General features: G+C 36.8%; 1 protein-coding gene across 1 annotated transcript in view; it reads right to left on the bottom strand.

The window, feature by feature from the left end:
• CYP7B1 (cytochrome P450 family 7 subfamily B member 1) overlaps positions 1–22,171 on the bottom strand; it is a gene marked incomplete at both ends in the record, with an annotated part of 198,523 nt that overhangs the window by 18,964 nt on the left and 157,388 nt on the right. Inside the window, 2 exons of the mRNA XM_080694931.1 lie at positions 14,524–14,730; positions 15,188–15,778. Of these exons, the coding sequence (XP_080551057.1) occupies positions 14,524–14,730; positions 15,188–15,778 (798 nt within the window). The remainder of the gene's footprint in view (positions 1–14,523; positions 14,731–15,187; positions 15,779–22,171) is intronic.

Raw genomic sequence — 22,171 nt, 5'->3', positions numbered from 1 at the left:
GGCAGAGTCAAATCGGTTTGCTGGTGATGAGGCCAGAAAAGAACTTTGGTTTTGGAACATGGACTCTACTGAAGATCGCCACAAGGCACCTGACACGACGGATTTCAGCCGGCAGGACACCAAGCGCCAGCACTGCCATGGAGAAAAGCGAGGGCCGGCTTCCCACACGCTGCTGCTGGCCCTGTTGGACCAACAGCAGCATAGCATCATCTTAGCTGGTGGTGTGAAATGGTAGCTGACATATGTAGTGATGCTGTTCACCCAACAAGTCCAGTAGGGGTGTGGGAAGAAGCAAAACAAAAGCAAAACAATGGTCGGGTGGCTGTTGTGACCGGGCAGCCTTTTACAGTCTGGATAACATGGTTCCACCCGATTGGCCGGCATGCTCTTGGGAAGCTTGGCAGCTTGCGCCCACCACAGTATCGCAAATGACAATTGGGCCGGCATATCTTATGCAGAAGTTAATCACAATAATGGAGCTCAAAGTGTGGCTCAGCAGTCAGATCGTAAGTGACAAATCTGTTTTACCTTCCAGTACCGGTTATGTGTGCAAGATGAGAGGTTGGCTCTCGCTCTGAGCGATCATGCCGATAATCATTAGACGACAAAAGTAATGAGTTGGGTTATTATCAGCAATGGAAAGTCGAGCTTATGGGGCTCTGCAGTACAACATACAGACACAATAGCCAGCAGCTCTGCACCAGCCCCAGTATGAGTACAGGCAGAGCTATATGTTGAGAAGGATGACAACTGCATAATAATAATAATAAAATGCAGGCTCTACTTGTAGTTGTCATAGTTGAGCAGACACAAACCAGTGCCACCGACAGACCAGCTGGGCCCTGGGAGGACTTCCATGCTACACCAGGAGGTACAGTAAATTATCCTGCACGGTGGAGCAACATCTGTTTCTGCGCTAGTGCCGAACAAACAAGGCAATTTAAAACATACCAAGGGATAACCAAGCAACAAATGAACATGACCCTCATTTTTTCCCCTTCTCACACACGAGGTGCTAAACTTCACTGTGCAAGCATTCCATGAAAGAGAAGCCAGGTTTTTATTTGATAAGGTGTTGTCAGAGAGATTTTACATATTTCCAAAATAGAAAGAAAAAGCTTATAGTATTGTTATTCTTAGAATCTTTCCCCCTTCTATCTTCATTTATTTTACACCAAAGCTAGCACTGAGTTCTCAATTCACTCTAGAATTTAAAAAAAAAAACTTTCCATATACTTATAAATATTCAGTCTTTAAACCTAATTTGCTATACTTAGTTCACATGCCTTCAAGCATTTGTCTTCCAATTTCCACTGAATAAATGCGTACTAATGAGAACTAGAGCAAGCTGCTGAGGCAAAGCTGGGTGACTTGGGTCTGGCCTGCCACCAGCTTGTGATAGGCGGGCAAATTGAGTTAAAATGAAAAGTCTTGTCAGCTGAAATTCAACATGGTAGCCAAACAGCAAGCTGTCAATCATCCAGCCAAAACAAGGGACTGCAGGTAATAAAAGGTCATTGTGAATCATTAGTGCACTTGGCTTTCATATGGAAGTTAATTTTAATTAAACATGATCTCTATCTGTAAATGTTTTATAAAACTTATTGTACATAATGGATTGTTAATTTATACTAACATTTAGCAGGTAATGGAACCCTCTAATTATTAGAACGCATTGTAGAAAAATGGCTATCCAGAATGCAAATATTTGGGAGATGAAATTTACACCAGTAATTCACTGCAAGGTGCCAACAGTTGCAACTGTGATTAAGATAAGGCTGCCAGTGTATTATTAAAAACCAAGCTTTACTGACTAGTATGCACAAGGAAATTGGATTACAAAATTCTCACAAGGAACGTACAATTCCCAGCCTGTGATACTTTGTCCACCTGGTGAGGGAAGGTTCTTTTCCCTTTTCAGGATATAAAACTATTCTGACTAAGTGTCCCTACTGAGCAAAGAGCTGGGGAGTGTCTCCAGCTAAGATGCTTTACAATATAATTGAAGGAAAATGCCAAATGAAAGGAAATGCTGGTAGAAAAAGACGACACTTTCTCTTCTGACCTCACATAGCTATTGTGGCTGGAATAATTGACAGATGATTCTTATTTGCAGGTTTAAAGTGCTAAAGTGGATCATGACAATCAATAATGCATGTTACAATGCAAAAACAAATAAGCACATCCAGGATTCTGCTTCACACTCAGGCCATGTCTGTGTATGTGGAATGAATGTACTGTGACATGGCCAGGCTGTTAATTTGGGTCATCTTAATGATTGGTGCAGGCTGGCATGCCATCTGATTAGCCATGGTGATCAGTGGAAGCAGAGGTGGCTGGAGTGAAATGTGTGTGCTAGGCCATGCTGTAGTCACTGGGGCTGAACACTTGGACAGTCTCAAAGAGAAGGCAGGCGGGAAGGGGAAGGAGGATGCAAATGTGGTGTGTCCTAGAAGGTGCAATGACATGAAGTGAGACTCAAGGTGTGTGTGTGTGTGTGTGTGTGTGTGTGTGTGTGTGTGTGTGTGAGATAGAGAGAGAGAGAGAGAGAGAGAGAGAGAGAGAGAGAGAGAGAGAGAAGAGAGAGGGAGGAATTTCTATATAACCTCGTCTAGGCAAATGAGAAGGTAAATAAAAAGTTGTGATCATAATATCATTTGAAGCAAAATCACACATTTTTGGCTCAGTAATTTTCTATTTCAGTAAAGTTAAAAATAAATCTAAATTGGTACACATGCCTACCTTCGCAGTGCATTGAAGATGCAGCCTTTGGTTTACTGCTAAAATACATAAATGTAAATTGAACATTGTATATTAAGTAAACATTTGTAAAGATCCTACTCTGCTCAAAGCACCAGGCCACTGTTGCTGGTAGAAAGCAGAACAACACAGGAATTTGACTGTCAGGTACACACAACCTAGGTGGATCAGGCGAAAGGCTACAAAAAGGGCTCACACAGCAGAAAGAACCAACAGGCTAGTACCTGCTTTTCGGTGGAAAAGAAGACTATTGGATAAATTATATGAGAAAAAGGAGATGAATTCTTATAAAAATGTTATGCATTCAGAGACCTCAGTGTCTTACTATCAAAGCACTCCACTGCCTCTGACATAGTGCTTTGATTATTCTGGCCCCCTTTCTACCTGTAATAATAAAACTTGCTTAAGCTTGCAAAATAAAAAGGAAAGTTACATAGTTACATATACTCACACAAGAATGCACTCAAGATTCTAGTGAAAATATTGCATGTTTTCTTTTAAATTTTATTTTAATTGACAAATGAAAATTATACATATTTATGGTGTGCAATGTGATGTTTTGAAATACATGTAGATTGTGGCTGGCTAAATTGACCTAACAAGTGTATTTATTGTCTGTCTCATACTTATTTGTGGTGAGAACACTTAAAATCTACTTTCTTCGTAATCTGATATTGCATAATTTCTAATTGTATAATTACAATGATGGCATTTTGAAAGTTCAAAATGCACTTTTCATATTGAGGTAAATTTTTTTCTCCCCTTTGGTTTGCTCCTTTTAGAAAACACACAGGCAGAAAAGTCTAATCCCTCTTCCACTTAACAAACCTTTAAAAATGTGTAGAGGTAATTATCACGTCATTTTCAACTTGAGTGTCAGTGACGTTATGAACGTCACTCTTCTGACATGCTGGTAAATTCAACTAGTTAATGTTGAATTCTCTTAAAATGTGGCAGAACTACCACAGATGAGCAAATAAGGTGTCCTAACTGAGCGGGGAGGGAGGCAGAGAAGGGAAATCCTTAATGTTCATGATATAAATTCACAAGCATATCAAAGTCAATCACTAAGCCAAACATGAGAAGGAGGGAAGGTGAAGGAATGGGGTGGGAAGTGGGGAAGGGCTAAATGAGTGATGTGTGCGTGTATGCCTCTACCATCTTGGACTCCATTAAGATATAGGACCACAGTGCACCAATTAAAAAAAATGTGGCAGAACTGAGTGTACTTTTTTTAGTTAGGAAAGTAGAGAGGAACTCGTATTTCCTGTGTCCTAGACACCAAACTTGTACTGATGCTTTGTGGAAGTAGACAAGGAGTAGATCTCTTTTAAGCTTTCCAGAAGTTATTAGCAGCCCTGGCTGCCTATTAGAGTCACCTGAAATTGTTCAAAATAAAACAACTCTCTCAATACCAGCCCAATGGATTCAGAACCACTGCCTTTACTCTAAAACCTTAAAGTTAGTGGTTTTGAACCGTAGCCAAACATTAGAAACCTCTGGGGAGCTTTGAAAGCCCTCAGCCCACACCACAAAACAAAGAAATCAGAACCTCTGGGGGCAGCACCAGGGATGACCATTTTTTAAAGCTCCCTGGATGATTAAAATGAACGATCAAGGCTGACGACTACTGCTTTAAACCACTTTTTCATAAACCACATATTTTCTCAATCTTATTCTTTTGCAATTGATTTTTAGACCTAAACATAATAATTTGCTATTTTAGATGTCATTAAAGTTCCCTTTCAATCCTTTTAGCTTCTGTTTTCATCATTCATTATCTTATTGAACCTCCTTAGTTTTGTGCCAAAATAAAAATTTAATGAACGTCTAAATCAGTGTTTTTCACATTTTTACTCATGTTTTCTTGTATTACTTCTAAAAATCTCACTGTCTCCATTGCTTAACTTTCTGAGGTAGCTCTTTATGGAAGATTCCTTTCCCCTCTCTACAGTTAAAAGTTCCTACTATAAGGGAAGATTATACCTCCTCTATTTCTCTATTAGAGGAGATGATTTTAGAAAATATCACAATTGTCTGACTTACACAAACTTTTAATTTTTAAAGTATTTTATAATACTAAATGAGATTTTTCAAAAATATCTGTAATTGTGATAAACACACCATACAAATATGTTAGTAATAAAGAAAAAGACAACTGCATGTAGGATATATAAAATCCCCACCTACTTTCTTCATATCTTTTCTGTAAATCTGAAACTATTCTAAAATGAAAAGCTTATTTTGTTTACAAAAACAACCACACGATTTCAACACAAGCCTCCCTCCTTATATTCACCCTCAAACTCAGCTGCATTTGAGAAATGGCGAAGCATATCTTATAATAAATAGTGCTCAAGATCTCTCGTACTTTTCTAGACAGTGGTATGGTCGGGCATTGAAGTCAGGCAGGCCTGGCATCAATTTCTCGATCTGGTCCTATCTAGTTGTCTGATTTAGGTTGATTAGCTAATTTCTCTGGATTTTATTAACCAATAAATAAATACAAATGTTAGTAGCTAAGAATTAAATAAGCTAAGATACATAAAGTACTTAATTGAGTGTCTGGCACATAGTAATATAATAATTATTAATATCATCAGCCTAGGATGTAGCTCACAAGTTCTTGCATAGTATACCTGAGGCCTTTAGTTTAATCCCCAGCACTGCAAAAAACAAAACAAAACAAAATAAAACTCTGAAAAGTGCATCTATATGGATATATATGTATAAATATATATAATATACACACATACACTGTATATGTGTATTCAGATGCACACACACACACACACACACACATTATCTTATCCTGAAGTTAGACATTCAGTTAACTCTATCATGATCTGGCCCACATTTCCTGATCTTGTCCATGTATATATTATGTCTAACTTTGCAATATCAAGGAAAATAAAAAATTCATCTCCCCTCTCAGTAGAACAATGAAAAAAAAAGATTTTAAAGGCTCTGGGATCAGACAAGGCTAAGGAAAAGATGTGGTCAGAAAATCTGACTGAATATCCTGCCCATCTCCTTTAAGACCTCCATGCCCATAGGCAAGTTATTTAGCATCCTGAGAATTATGTCATCTGTAAAAAATAATAAGCTGGGCGTGGTGGCACACGCTTGTAATCCCAGCATTTGGGAGGTTGAGACAGGAGGCCCGCAGTTCATGGACAGCCTCAGCTACTTAGTGAGGCCCTCTGCAACTTAGTGAGACCCTGTTTCAAAATAAGAATAAAAAAAATTAAGAATAAAAGCCGGGCGTGGTGGCACACGCTTGTAATCCCAGTGCTTGGGAGGCAGAGACAGGAGGTTCGCGTAGGGCGGTGCTGGCTTAAGAGACCGTTTCCAAATTTTAAAAAGTATAAAAATAGGTCTGGGAGCGTAGCCTGGAGGTAGAAGGGTTTCCAGGAATCCCAGTACCACCAAAAAAAAAAAAAAAAAAAAAACTAAGAATAAAATGTAGGGCAGGGGGTGTATGTAGCTCAGAGGTCAAATGCCCCTGGGTTCTATCCTCAGATCTGCAAAAAAGAAAAAAAATAATAATAACAAATAATATTGGCCACAGTCACTCAGAGTATTCTGATGAAGCTCCCCATGAAATAAGTCTATAAAATTGCACTGAACTATTAAAAATCATAATATGTTTGATATAGACTATAATAATTATTGTTATTAAAGGACCTTTATTTTTTCCAGCCAACCCTTCATTTCTGTGTTTCTCCAACCCCAACTGCTCACAAGTAATAAGCTTAAGAATCTTTAATAAAATTTTGATGAGGACACTGGAAGCTCCTAATTCTATAGTTATTACAATTTATAGCCCTTTTCTTTTATTAAAAACACAAACTATGAGCTGGGTGTGGTGGCACACGCTTGTAATCCCAGCATTTAGGAGGCTGAGACAGGAGGACTGTACAAGTTCGAAGCCAGCCTCAGCTACTTTAGTAAGGCCCTTTGCAACTCAGTGAGACCCTGTTTCAAAATAAGAATTAAAAAAATAGGGCTGGAGGTGCCTCTTGGCAGTAGAATGCCCCTGGGTTCCATCCCCAGTACCACACACAAAACAAACAAACAAACAAACACACAAATAAATAAAAAACAAAACTATGACAGATTTTTCCCAGCTCTTGTTTTTTTTTATTTTTATTTTTTTTGGTGGTACTGGGGTTCCTGGAAGCCCTTCTACCTCCGGGCTACACTCCCAGACCTATTTTTACATTTTTATTTGGAAACAGCGTCTCCTAAGCCAGCGTATGCGGCTGGCTTCGAACCTGCACGATCCTCCTGTCTCTGCCTCCCAAGTGCGGGAATTACAAGCGTGCACCACCACGCCCGGCTCAGCTCTTGTTTTATAGCACCTTCTTTTATTACAGTATCCCTCAAAGGGAGCATGTTTGCAACTTTGCTCAATTTCAGGACATATACTTAAACAAAACTAGATGCCTAAAATTCACCTACACTGTTGAGGAGCTATTATCCACTTTGCCTATGTTTTAACTAGAATTCTGCCTGCTCTTTTAATGGGCAATGCATAGAAAGAGCATCCAGGTGGGGTAAAGTGGACTTGAATATGAGGCCAATTTAGGATCATAAATAATTGAAAAGCAAAAAAACAATATAAACTATGTAGGGAAGTCATTTTGGTGCTATCAATATCATTTTGGTGAAAACAATAGCTAATATATATTGTGTCTATGCTCTGTGCCATTATATCATCTAGATGATATTCAGGTTAAGTATAAGTAGTATTCATCAAGATATTATTATTTATCAAAATTGCAATCGTGAGAGCTTGTCCTTCTTTATTAACATTTTTCTTATCTTTGTGAATCATCTTTTATGTTTTTCTTTTTCCTACATTTGAAACCTTCAGTTCTATGTGATATATTCAGTTAGGTATGGTGGCACACGCCTGTAATCTCAGTAGTTGGTAGGTTGAAAGAGGAGAATGGTAGGTTTGAAGTAAGCCTTAGCAACTTAGTGAGGCTATAAGGACCTTAGTGAGACCCTATTTCAAAATAAAATAGGTCTGGTGGTGTAGTTCAGAGATAGGATGCCCTTGTGGGTTCAATTGCCAGTACCACACACACAAAATATAAATAAATAAAAATAAAAATAAATAGTATCTCCACCCAGCTATTTCTTTCTAGAAAAACTGAATAATTTTTATTTTTCTCTCAGAGCTTCTCAAATTTCTATTCTATTAGCATATTTTCCTATTAAGATTTTTGGCTCTGAGTAATAGTTATCGAATCCTCATTGAATTTATTTTAAATTTTATTTAGATTTGAATGTAGAGATATTTAATAAACATTAATAGATTAAAATTTAGTGAGGTTATGATAAGAAGAACCTTTATTTATAAGATATATAAATATAAAAATTTTAACATTGTGGTATGTTTTGTCTAAAAGAAAAAAAGAATGGTTTTAATGTTTCCAATGACTTAGCCTATGGAATTCTAACTTCCCTTCTGTAAACTGTTTTGTAACCAAAGTGTGTTGAAATGCAAAATTTCTGTAAAAAGAATCTCTTTTGCTGTGCCGATATTAAAATTATCCTTCCTAGTTAAAAAAATGCAGCATTCATTTAACCATTGTAATATTTTTTATAATGATAAAAATTCAAGCTAGCCTTTAAAAATGAAATTGTATTTAAAGTATGCAGAAGACTTCTTAGAGCCAGTCATGGTGGCAAATACCTGTAATCCTAGTACTTGGGAGGCTGAGACAGGAGGATTGTATGTTCAAGAATAGCCTCAGCAACAACAGACTTTCAGCATCTAGCAAGACCCTGCTTTAAAACAAAATAACAAGGGCTGGGGACGTAGTTTGAGGTAGAATGTTTCTGAATTTAATCCCCATTATCTCTTCCCTTCCCTTCCCTTCCCTTCCCTTCCCTTCCCTTCCCTTCCCTTCCCTTCCCTCCCCCTTCCCCTTCCCTCCCCCTCCCCCCCTCTCTCATCACACTCTTCCCCTGCAGTACACTATATGTTTAGTTATGTGGATCTTGCCTTTGCATATATAGTTTATGCTTTTTTGGTAGAGGAAGACACTCATGACTGAACTATGACTAAAGGCAGAGGTTACTGTTGTGTTACTAATTCATAAGAATTGGCTCCAATTTACTTAAACCTCCATATCATGAATGAAAAAGTGTACTATTTCCCAAAAAGTATTCAGATCCAAACTTGTAAATTCTATTCATAAACAGAACTGGCCTCTGCTGGAGACTGAGGTCAGGATGAATCTGTTGGCTGCTAAAAAATATAAATAAATAAGATGTGCCTACTTTTTTTTTGGTGGTGGTACTGGGGTTCCTGGAAGCCCTTCTACCTCCGGGCTACACTCCCAGACCTATTTTTACATTTTTTTATTTGGAAACAGGGTCTCCTAAGCCAGCGCACGCTGCTGGCTTCGAACCTGCGCGATCCTCCTGTCTCTGCCTCCCAAGTGCGGGGATTACAAGCATGAGCCACCATGCCCGGCAAGATGTGCCTACTTTATTGGCCTTTGTCCAGGACGATATCAAGTCTCTTGAGATTTTTGTGGATGATCATTGATAGGACAGCTATAAATTTCTGAGGGCTCTAAGGATAAAAGTCTGTAGGTCTAGCCATGTACCTATATGAACCCAAATTATAGCTCTAGAACTTTCCATTTCTTCTGATCAAATAAATTGAAATTTTTCTCTTTTAATATTATACTTTTCTAAGAGTAAAACATTTGTTAACATATACTATAAACATAGTTGTGAATGATCTATATTGTTTTATTTTTCAAGAGGCAGTGCAAGTGGAATATAATATAGAGAAGGCTGAGTAGAAGTTGAAGTGTGTATATTAAATTTATTTGGGAGATGGAGTAACAAGGAAATTCAAAATAAGGAGGAAAAGGAGAGAAGAAGCAAAGATAATGTAGTAGGGGAAGGATAGGAGATAGAAGTTAAAATGTGGGGAGTAATATAGAAGGGGGATGGGGACTGAGATAAGAGTAAAAAAAGAAGAGTACTTTGGGAGAGAAGCAGAGGAATAAAAGGAGAATTAAGGAAGAGAACGGTTCAAATAATGTTATGTTCATATATGAAGGTATCACTATCAATCTCACCAAAATGTATGGAGAAGAGATAGAGAAGCAAGGTGGGATGCAGGGAAACACAGGTGTTGTGTGTATATATGAAGGTGTCACTTTAAAAATTTTTATTTTATTTTTATACATATTTTATTGAAAGTAAATGGTATTTACTTTTGTTTAAACTGTACTTGGGGCCCTCTACTCCCTCCCCCTGTTTTCGCTTTCCCTCTCCCAACAATGAGTGCCCAGGGTAACCATGCTATATTCATACTTTTACACATATCAGAAGTAGACCCCATTAATCAAGTCCAGCCTTCTTCCTTTCCTATCTTTACATTCAAATTTTGCTGAGATTTCCCTTCCATTATCTGGAGTAATGCTCTAGATATCCCAGTGCTCCCTAGTTTGGGCATATTAGAGGAAAGATTTGTCTCATCTCTTTCTGTGCTTGGCTGATCCCACTTACCATAATGCTCTCCATGACTCTCAATCTTCTTGCAAATGACATGATTTTGTTTTTCTTTATAGCTAAATAAATTCTATCATGTGTATTTCCCATAATTTTGCAAACCATTCATCTGTTGATGGGGACCTGGGTTGTTTCCATATTTTGGCTATTACAAATTGTGCTACTATAAACATGGGTATGCATATGTTGCTATAGTTCTCTGATTTCAACCCCTTTGGAAAAATACCCAGGAATAGCAGAGCTGGATCCTATGGTGGATCGATTCCCAGTTTTCTAAGGAATATCCACACAGATCTCCATAGTGGCTGAACTAGTTTGCACTCCCACCAATAGTGTAAAAGAGTTCCTCTTCCCCCACATACTGGCCAGCATTTGTTGTTATTTGATTTATGTTTGCCAATCTGACTGGGGTTAGATGGAATCTCAGCGTAGTTTTGATTTGCATCTCTCTGATGGTTAATGATGAAGAACATCTTTTCATGTATCTATTGGCCATTTGTATCTCTTCTTTTGTAAAGTGTCTATTCAATTCAATTGCCCATTTCTTGATTGGGTTGTTTTACTAGTGAAAAGTATTTTGAGCTCTTTGTATATTCTGGATATTAGCCCCCTATCAGAGTGGTGGCTGGTAAAGATCTCCCATTCTGTAGGCTTCCTCTTTAGGTTCTTGATGGTTTCCTTTGGTGAGAAGAAACTTTTTAGTTTGATGCTATCCCACTTGTTAATTCTTGTTTTAATTTCCTGAGCTTTGGAGGTTTTGTTGAGAAAGTTACTGCCTGTGCTGATATGTTGTAGTGATGAGCCTATGTTCTCCTGTAATAACTTCACAGTCTCTGGTCTGATTTCTAAGTCTTTGATCCATCTCGAGTTGATTCCTGTGGATGGTGAGATATAGGGGTTTAATTCCATCTTTCTACAAATGGATAGCCAGTTTTCCCAGCACCATTTGTTGAAAAGGCTGTCTTTTCTCCAACGTATGAGTTTGGCCCCTTTGTCAAAGATTAATTGACTATAGGTGTGCAGATTTGTTTCTATATCTTCTATTCTGTTCCACTGGTCAGTATACCTGTTATTGTGCCAGTAACATGCTGTTTTTACTACTATTGATCTACAGAATAATTTGAAGTCTGGGATTGTAATGCTTCCTGCGTGATTCTTATTGCCGAGAATTGCTTTGGCTATTCTGGGTCTTTTCTTTCTCCATATAAAGTTCATGATTGATTTTTCTAGGTCTATGAAGAATGTAGTTGGTATTTTAGTGGGAATTGCATTGAATCTATAAATCATTTTTGGCAAAATGGTCATTTTGATTATATTTATTCTGCCTATCTATGAGCACGGGAGATCTTTCCATCTTCCAAGTTCTTCAATTTCTTTCTTTAATGTTTTATAGTTTTTGTTGTAGAGGTCTTTTACATCTTGGGTTAGGTTTATTCCTAGGTATTTTATTGGTTTTGAGGTTATAGTGAATGGAATTGTTTGGTTTATTTCATTCATTGTGGATTCATTGTTGGTACAAAGAAAAGCAACTGATTTCTTTAGCTTGAGTTTGTATCTTGCAACTTTGCTGAATTTGTTAATCAGATCCAGAAATCTTTTGGTTGAGTTCATTGGGTCTTCTAGATAAAGGGTCATGTCATCTGCAAATAAGGATAATTTTAATTCCTCTCTTTGTATTTGAATTCCTTTGATTTCCCTCTCTTGTCTTATTGCTGTGGCAAGAGTCTCAAGGACTCTATTGAAAAGGAGTCGTGATAGTGGGCATCCTTGTCTTGTTCCTGATTTTAGAGGAAATTCTTGCAGTTTTCCCCCATTCAATATAAATGAAATAGAGAACAAAAAAAATTTCAAAGAATCAACAAAACTAAAATCTGGTTCTTTGAAAAGATTAATAGAAGTGATAAACACCTGGCCAACCTAACGAAAAGAAAAAGAGAATCAACTCAAATTATTAAAATCAGAAATGAAAAAGGAGACATCACCACAAATAGTAGAGCAATTCATAGAATTATCAGAAACTATTTTAAAGTTTTACTCCCAAAGACAAGAAAACATGGAAGAAATTGATAGATTTCTAAACACAGTTAACCTACCTAAACTGAACCAAGAGGACATAGCAAGCCTAAACCAGCCAATAGCAAACAAAGAAATAGAAATGGCAATAAAAATTTTCCATCAAAGAAAAGCCCAGGCCCAAATGGGTTTCCAGCTGAATTCTACAAAACCTTCAGTGAACAACTAATACCAATACTTCATAACTTGTTCCAGGAAAGTGAAAGAGATGGAACTCTCACAAATTCCTTTTATGAGGCCAGTGTCACATTAATCTCCAAACCAAATAAAGATACCTCAAGAAAGGAAAACTCCAGACCAATATCCTTAATGACCATAGATGAAAAAATTCTACACAAAATACTAGCCATACACATTCAAAACCATATCAAGAGAATAATACACCAGGACCAAGGTGGTTTCATCTCAGAAAAACAAGGCTGGTTCAACATAAGCAAATCAATGCATGTCATTTACCACATAAATAGAACCAAGAACAAAAACCACATGATCATAACAATAGATGCTGCAATAGCATTCAACAAAATCCAACACCCATTTATGTTAAAAACACTGGAGAAAAGTGGAATAGAAGGAATGTATTTTAACATGAAGGTGTCACTTTGAACCTCACCAATAATTACAATACTCTAATAAAAGTATTAAAAATAATGTTGGGTTTCAATGACAAGGAATTGAGAGCAAAAAATAAGAGAGTTGGTGAATTTCAACTACATTTTTAAAGATAATTATCATATTCAGAATACAATCACACATTCTTTGAGTGTTACTTCCCAGTATGCATCATCTTGTTCAAATAATTCAATGGAATCTACTTGAATATATGGAAAATGTAATCTAAATGTTTATAGAAAGTGTCAAAATATCCAAGTGGAGTTAACTTCCAAGAACTTTATACACATCTTGTGTATTTTTTTCCAGTACAAAGCATACTTTCTGCCATTGTCTCTGATCAGTCTTAGTGTGACCAGTAGGAATAACCTTGACAAGACCTAGGCCATTTTTCTCAATGCCAACTGTGACCAAGACTGGGACAGCCTCTGTTCTCAGAAGTTGCATCAAATAATCTGGAATGTATTTAAATGATAAAAAGTTAATTACAATAACTCAACTAAAATACTAGCCAACATGGTCAAAAAAAATGAAGTAATAGAGATATATAAGCACTTATTATGGCATTTATTTATATCCTAAAAAATATAGGGTTAAACATTAACACAGAGGAACTAGTGAATAGCTCATTGATAGGTAATTTGACTTTGGGAGTATGAATTTACTACATTATGATAACAAAGAGCCTTCTCAGGACTACTAAAGGGGACGGTAGTCTGCTGTGATTAAGAACTCATGTCACAGATGTATTGGCTGTGAAAACAAAACAAAAAAAAACCAAAGATTCAAATATATAATGACTGTATATCTAATGAGTTGGTCAACATTTTACAAAATATTAATATTGTACATAGATCAACAGTACAACAGGACAAATAGTACAACAAAAAATAAAAATACTATTTTTCTCTCCTTCCTTCCTTCCTTCCTTCTTTCCTTCCTTCCTTCCTTCCTTCCTTCCTTCCTTCCTTCCTTCCTTCCTTCCTTCCTTCCTTCCTGTGTGTGTTTAAATCATGAACTTTCAAGGAAAAGGAATTTTACTATATATTTTTAAGAATAATACATTCCAACTACATACTACAAACACCCTAACCCATGCCTGAAAATATAGACACCATTTTAAGAAAGAATAAATATGTTTTGCACAGATCTTGCCTTTCTGAAATACCGTTTTGATTCCAAAATTATTTTCTTATCAAGACAGTACAGTAGTGTTTGAAAGCATTGTCATGCCAACAGATGCTTAGAATCAAATGACTTAACAGGCATAAACTCCCCCCCCCCCGAAAATAATTGCAAAGCTTTGGTTTAGTCTTTTGCATACCTTGCATAGTTAATTACCTAGGCTTTAATGTTTACATGCGATGAGAGTATCTACAGCTATAAACTACATAATTTATAATTGATGTAAATGGGTGTTATTATGTCAATTAGGCAGCTGTGTCCTCCACCTCTTGGTAAACAGCTATGAGTGATAAACTGAGTTTGCAGAGTTACCTTTATTTCTTCAAAACAGATAAAATAAATTACCTAGGCAGAGCAGGCTGTCCAATTGTTCTCTGGTGATGTGGATGGAAAATCCAGACCCTTTCTTTTGACCTGTTGACTGTAGCAAATGGTCAATTTCGTCACGTAGTGCTTCCACAGCTTCTGGGTGCTGGAGAAGATAATACATTGCCCAGAACATAGCTGGAATAGTGTTTGTCACAGAGGCCCAGAGAAAGCCAAAATGATGTGCTGGGAGAAAATAAGTGAAAAGGAAGATTAATAGCGTTTATTACACTGATTAGATTTGCAGTGTGCTAATTAAAAGATGTTAGGACACAGACCCAGCCAAGGATCAGTGCATGCTAATGAGAACCAATAGGCTTCTGAAGTCTAATTTTCTGCTTAATGAGAATAGTTTAAAATGTAATGTGTGTGGGGGGGCAGGGAGGTGGACGATGAGATAAGAGGAGTAAATGCAGTTTAGTTATACTTTCTCATTATCATCATTAAGTATCTTGTTTTACCACCTCAGCAAAAAAAAAAAAAAATCAATTATCACAGAGGGTTGTTTCAGAGTAAAACATTTTATCATTAGCCAATTAGAAAGAGCATAAAAATTTTCAAGGTCGTCATTTTGTCTTTTTATTTCAAAGGTCTACTGTAAATTATTTTATTTTAGGCAAGTAATGGTTCAGAAGTATCTTACCTCCTATTTCAAAGTCTCCATGCACATAGTATTTCTCCAGGATATCTTGCCTTCTTTGCACAATTTCTGACTGTTCATGAATCCTAGCTAATTTTTCTGATGACAGAGCTTTTATAAGTTTCTTCTGAAGAGACTTATAATTTCTCAGAAGCTCAATGGGTATGTCAGAAATAAAGTATAAGAACTTGCTATCAAAATCTAATATATCATCTCTTAGTTCATTGATAATTATTTTCCTGTCACTAGTAGGAATTTTTCCATAGATGGTTGTAAATGTGATCTCAAATATTATTGAACTGAAGAATGTTAATACTTGTTCTGTGTTCCATGTTGTGGTTTCTAATAGCTGGGGCTCAATTATTTGTTTTAGATTCTGCAACATGTTTTCCAAGAGGATGTCCAAAGATTTGCCTTGCAAATGTTGATAGGGAATATGAAGATCATGGTACAAGTTTTCATTGGTTACCATCTTCTTGGTGGAGAATGCTTTTTCTGATATTTTTGCAGAAAATTTATGAAAGCTTAATTGTTTATGATTTTTCAACACTAATGGGCACAGGAAAGGATCCAAAATAAATGTTATGTACTTCCCTGAAAAAAATGAAAAAAGAATATAAATTCATCTGATAGAAAACCAAGAACATACATTCTTACTTTGAAAACATTTTAATATAAATTAGAAAGACCTTATTAACTAAGACAGAACATTTGATAAAATCAATTTCACCTAAAAGTCCAATATATGTACTGTTTAAAATAGAAGACGGTGTAAAGAAAAACTCCAGAAGCTTAAAGCTGGGAGTAGTGGTGCATGCTTATCATCCCAGCATTTGGGAAGTAGAGACTGGAGGATCACGGTTCGTAAACAGCGTCAGCTACTTGGTGAGGCCCTTCGCAACTCAGTGAGACCCTGTTTCAAAAATAAAGAATAAAAAATTAGGCCAAGCATGGGAAGGAGGGATGGAAGGAAATGGGGTGGGGATCGTGTATGGGCTAATTGGATGACATGTGCATGCATATCTACACAAGTCTTTTATCCCATTAAGATGTATAACTACAATGCACCAATAAAAAATTTAAAAAATGATGTGGAAGCTAGGGAGAAAGTGGGCCATAAGAAAAATTCTAGACGAAGGAGTAGACTCTATAGATGAACAAATAAGGTGAACTAACTGAGGGGGTTGGGAGAGAAGAGGGAAATTCCCTAATGTACATGATTTATATTTACAAACACATCAAAGCCAATCACTAAAGCAAACATGAGAAGGAGAGAAGGAGTGAATGGGGAGGGAATTGGGGAAGGGTAAATGAGTGATGTATGCATTTATGCCTCTACCATCTTGTACCCCATTAAGATGTATGCGTGGTGGCACATGCTTGTAATCCCAGCATTTGGGAGGCTGAGACAGGAGGATTGCAGGTTTGCGGACAGCCTCAGCTACTTTGTGAGGCCCTTTTCAACTCAGTGAGACCTTGTTTCAAAATAAAGAATAAAAAATTGGTCTGGGGTGTAGCTCAGAGGTAGAATGCCCCTAGGTTCAATCCCCAGCACCACACAAAAAAAGTTTTATGACTACCATGCACCAATAAAAAAAAATATATTGAAAAAATTAGGGCTGGGGGTGTCTCTCAGAGGTAAAATGCCCCTGAGTTCTATCCCCAGTATCGCAAAAAAAAAAAAAAAAAGAAAACAAAGCAAAACTCCAGAAGCTTAAAGTCAAATATCTTGAAGTTCTTAAAATATCTGTTACATGGTCATGTATATTTCCAATTTTTATTTTAATTAAGGCCTCCAAATATTTTAAATATTTTTAAAATATTCTCAGACTCCCTCGACGTAAATACTTCTAATTTTTCTTCAATAAGTGAAACAAAAAAAAAAAAACAAATTGCTAAGATAAATCATCCATTGATAATTGTTTTCTCCTGATAAAGAGCCATTTTACACTTGGTATCAGTTTGGGTCAGATAAAATAATTTTGGTTGAAATAAATAACAATGTCATGCACAGTGGACACTTACAAATAAGTGTTGAATTTAATGTAAGCAAATAAAAAAACACCTATGCTAGCATTTTCTATTTTTGTAGATGAGAATATAGTGGCTCAGGGAGATTCAGAAAAATGCTCAAGGTCATATGCTGACTTGTGATTGAAACAGGATTCCAAACTAGAACCCATGCATTTAACTGTCCATCCATCCTTTCATTCATATATTCAGTCAACATTTACTGAGATCCAGACATTTGGTTGGATTCTTTTCCTCTTAATAAATAGATGAAGATAGAAAAAGAAATCACTGTGTTGCTTTGGGTAGTGACCTGGCAGAGGAAAGCAGAAAGAAGACTGCTGAAGCTTGCCTCTGCTTACCAACAAGGGTTCCATGAGGTGATAACATTTATCTTTTCCATATTATCATCATTGCTCAAGCTTATATAATTAAAATCCTGGGATGGGTGTTAAAACTACAGATTCTTGCAAGATTCTGATTGAGAATGCCCAGAGGTGAGGCTTATTAGTGTCTTTTTTGAAAAGACCCTCAAGTGATTCTTACAAGGAGATGACCTTGAGGAACAGTTACGCTTACAAAACTGTCAAGGACCTTGGAAAGTTCCCAGCTCGACCCCTGCATTTATGGGTTGAGAAAGCTGCGGATGGACTAGAAATTCCTTCCCAGACACCCATCTTTTTCTTACACAGTGCTGGTTTCTTCATACTGGAGGCTGTTTTAAGATTCTTTCTAATTGAGCTGGGCATTGTGGGACATGCCTGCAATCTCAGTATTTAGAAGGCTGATACAGGAGAATGGGAGGCTTGAGGCAGCATCAGCAACATAGCGAGAACCTATCTAAAAAAAAATAAATAAAAGATAGGGCTGAAGTGTAGCTCAGAGATAGAATGCCTCTGGGTTCATTCAATCTCCTTAGCAAAAAAAAAAAAAATTCCTTCTACTTAAAAAGACATTATATGCAGATAATACTCAATAATGACATTTAATAAGTTATTCTTATTATATACATATGTCCAAATACATACATGAAGCTTAAATGGCCCTAGAACTTTTAAAATCTAATTATTTGTCTCCATCCTTTTTTTTTTTCTTTCTCTCCTAAAGAACTTCCTTTTGTTATTTGTGGTAACTCAAATGGCATTATAGAAAATAAATTCAATTTGGTACAAGATATTTAGGATAAAGTTTTGAAATAATTTTCAACCAAATCTTAGAAAAAGAATAAATGTATTTGTTTTACAATTTACTATGTCTTAACATAGTTTAAGTTTTCAATACACACAAATATACATGTGCTATGGTTTATTTCTCTAAAAATGAATCATAATACTTGAATTTTATTTACTTCATAACCTCTTGTTTAATTTAATAATCAAAGACAGGCTAGAATTGAGTATTCATTCTGGTAAAATACCAAAGCTGGGACTTCCGGGAAGATGGCGATGGAGAAAAGCAGGGCTTATGAGCCCCGCTAACAACCAATCTCTATTACCACAAAATCAGCGCCTTTCATAGCCAGAAAACACCATCAGCAGAGAAACAAAAATGTAATTACAAGAGACAGAGAAAAAGAGGCTGGAAAAACAAGACACCAGAAAGAAACCAGACCACAGTGCTGCGGCGGAAGACACGACACAAAGCGGTGGGCACCATTTTCCCTTGCAGCACCAGGCTCCAGAGAGGAGGGGAACTCAGAACGGAGCTCAGAGCCACAGAGGAGACAGGCCGGCCTCACAGCCGAGGACGCAGCAGCAGCTCCATACTGCCGGCGGCAGTGGCGAGCTCACCGGACAGCACCAGAACAATGCACTCAATAGCCCACCAGGCTCCAGAGAGGAGCAGCAGACAGGAAGCCGAGGTGAGCCGCTGCGGATCAGCCGGGAGGAATTCGGCAGATTTCTCGGCGCAGGGAGCATCTAAATCTCCCAGAGGCTGGGCTCAGCACACCCTGCAGGGACTCAGAGTGGAGCTCAAAAACAGAAAAGAAATACACCAGCTTCACGGCCGAGGGTGTGGCAGCGGCGCCATATTGCCACCGGCGGCAGCAGCAGCGAATTCACCGAGTCCACTACACCTCCATCAGCGCACTCAACAACAGTGAGTCAATTTGTGGCCCTAGAGGAGAAATCCCAGTACTGCACTCCCAGGGACTTGACCCAGTGGGGGAGTGGCGGTGGCAGAGATATCACACCATAGGAGAACGCCCAACCTGGCACCCCACCATGGTCTAAGGCAGCCTCGATTGACTCCCTGGGTCTGAGACTCTGCGATACAACCCCATAAAGGAGTAGTGGGGACTGAGATACCACAGACTCAAGATCCAGAGCACCTTAAGTGAAGTCGTAGTGACCCAAGGAAAGAACCCAGAGAAGGCACAAACTACCTAAATCATGGGGAAAAGGAATAATAATGGAGCAATGAATGCTCACAACCCCACAACATCAGAATCTGATAAAACAGAAATTCAGAGATGTCTAGAAGATCAAATCAGGAAAATAACTGTAGAAATAATAGAGGTGTTTCAAAAAGAATTCAGAGAGAGCCAGAAAGAGATAAAGGATGCAATTAATGAAGCAAAGGCCTCAATTCAAAGTACAAACAACCAATTAGACCACATGGAGAATAGAATCTCGTTCTTAGAAGATGATCATTCAAAAAATGAATGCATAGTTTCTAATTTAGAAAAAAAAATCCAACAGCAGGAATCTGACATTGAAGAAATATGGGCCCATTTTAAGAGAGCTAACCTAAGAATAATCAGAATAGAAGAGGGAAAAGAAGGTGAAACCAAAGGGATCAACAATCTCTTCAAGGAAGTAATAGAAAATTTTCCAAACATAGAGCAAGAGGTCGATACACAGGTCCAGGAAACTTATAGAACCCCCTTTTAGACAGGATCAGAGAAGAGGATCCCCACGCCACATAACTGTCAAAATGACCAATGTGGAAGCCAAGCAGAGAATCTTAAAGGCAACAAAAACAAAGGGCCAAGTGACATTCAGAGGCAAACCAATTAGAATCACTCCAGACTTCCCAAACCAAGTCATGAGAGCCAGAAGGGCTTGAAGTAACATATTCCAAACTCTGAAAGTAAACAACTTCCAGCCAAAAATTTCCTACCCAGCAAAACTTACTACCAAATTAGATGGGGAAATAAGAAGCTTCCACGACAAACAGAAACTGAAGGAATTTATGTCTTCAAAACCAGCGCTAGAGAAAATACTCAAAGAGATTAACTACAAAGAAGAAATAGGTAACACACACCAGAACCAGAAAAACAAGATTTTCCATCCAACAGACAAGTAAGATTTGTTATCTGTGGAGATTCATTATTTATGTTAGTCTTTTACCTATCTCTAAATTGTATTGTTTGCTTTTATTGTTGCTAATTTTCAGGATTTCTAGTTGGAATATTAATATACCTCCAGATATAGCATTTGGAAATATTTTATCCCAGTCTATCAGTAACTTTTAACTCTGTTTACATTGTCTTTGGATATACAATATTTTTTTTATTTTTTAGGGAGTTTGTTTACCCTTTTGTTGCCTGTGCCATTGAAATCATATCCAAGAAATCACTGCCAGTTTCAATGTTGTGAGGTTTTTATGACCCAGATTTTCTTCTAAAAGTTTATAGTCTTAAGATTTATATTTAGGTCTTTTATCTATTTTGAGTTAATATTTGTATATAGTGTTAGGTAAGGGTCCAATTTTATTCTTTTTCATGTAATTATTATTTTTCAACAATATTTAGTTAAAAGATTATTACCTCCACCAAATGTTCGTGGAAACCTTGTCAAAAATAACTTGACAATATATGGAAGAACTTATCTCTAGGCTTTTATTTAACTGCAGTGGTTTATATATCTGCCTTTAGAACAGTACTACACTGTTTCAATTATTGTAGCTTTATATGGTTTGAAATCAGAAAATATACATCTTCTAGCTTTGTTCTTCTTCGAGATTGTTTTGGGTATCTAGAGTCCATATTCCATACCAGGATAGATTTTTTCTGAAAAATAAATAAATAAATGTATGATAGCTTCACCTAAAAAAAAAAAAAAGAAAAGAAAAGAAAAAAAATATTCTCTGGTAAGAAAGAAAGCAAAAAGAAATATTGAACTGTTATCTTTTAGTCATCAAAAGCTTGGAATCAGACAAACTGTTTTGTGAGATTATCATCGTTAATATTGGATAAATTGCTATAAAACTAGATGTCAACCACTAAGCCAAGCATGGGAAGGAGGGATGGGGAGGGAACGGGGTGGGGATCGTTTAGGGGCTAACTGCGCGATGTGTGCATGTATGTCTACAAAAGTATTATCTTTCTACCATTATGATGTATGAATACAGTGCACCAATAAAAAAAAATACAAAAGCTGTCTTCTGTACACTTTTTTTTCTTTTCTTGTCTTTTACCCTGTGGAAATTAAAATAAAAAGACTCAACTGGTTTGGGGCATACATTATGACACCTGTTTTACTATGGCAGCTTAATTAAATAAAATTGCCAGCATTTTCCTGACAACTAATTGAAAAAAGTCAATTCTCTTATTTTACACAGATATAATTTTAGGCGATGCTGTATATTTTCACAGGTGGTGATTCATACTTTTCTCTCTTCACTAAATAAGAGGATTTGATAAATATTTATAGGATTATTTTAAATTATTCCCTAAAGTCCAGAGCATGTATAAAAGGCCTAATTAATAAAACTTCGATTTTTAGAAAATATTTTGAATTTTTTTCTAACAATTTTCCATATTCATCTATGACTTAAATAAAAAGATAAAAACATAATCAGACTAGACAGTATGAGCTACCTGTTATTGGGCTTCCTGAGGTATAGGGTGTATATATGTGAAAATATTTTTCTTTATAATTCATAAGAAATATTATCTATCCTTCTATCTATCTTCATATCTATTATCTATCTGTTTCAATGGGAATAAAATGACATTCATTTCAAATATAA

Source organism: Muscardinus avellanarius, assembly GCF_963383645.1.
Source record: "Muscardinus avellanarius genome assembly, chromosome: 4".
NCBI lineage: Eukaryota > Metazoa > Chordata > Mammalia > Rodentia > Gliridae > Muscardinus > Muscardinus avellanarius.
Note: the sequence above shows the minus strand (reverse complement) of the source record. Positions and strands in the feature narration are given on the sequence as shown.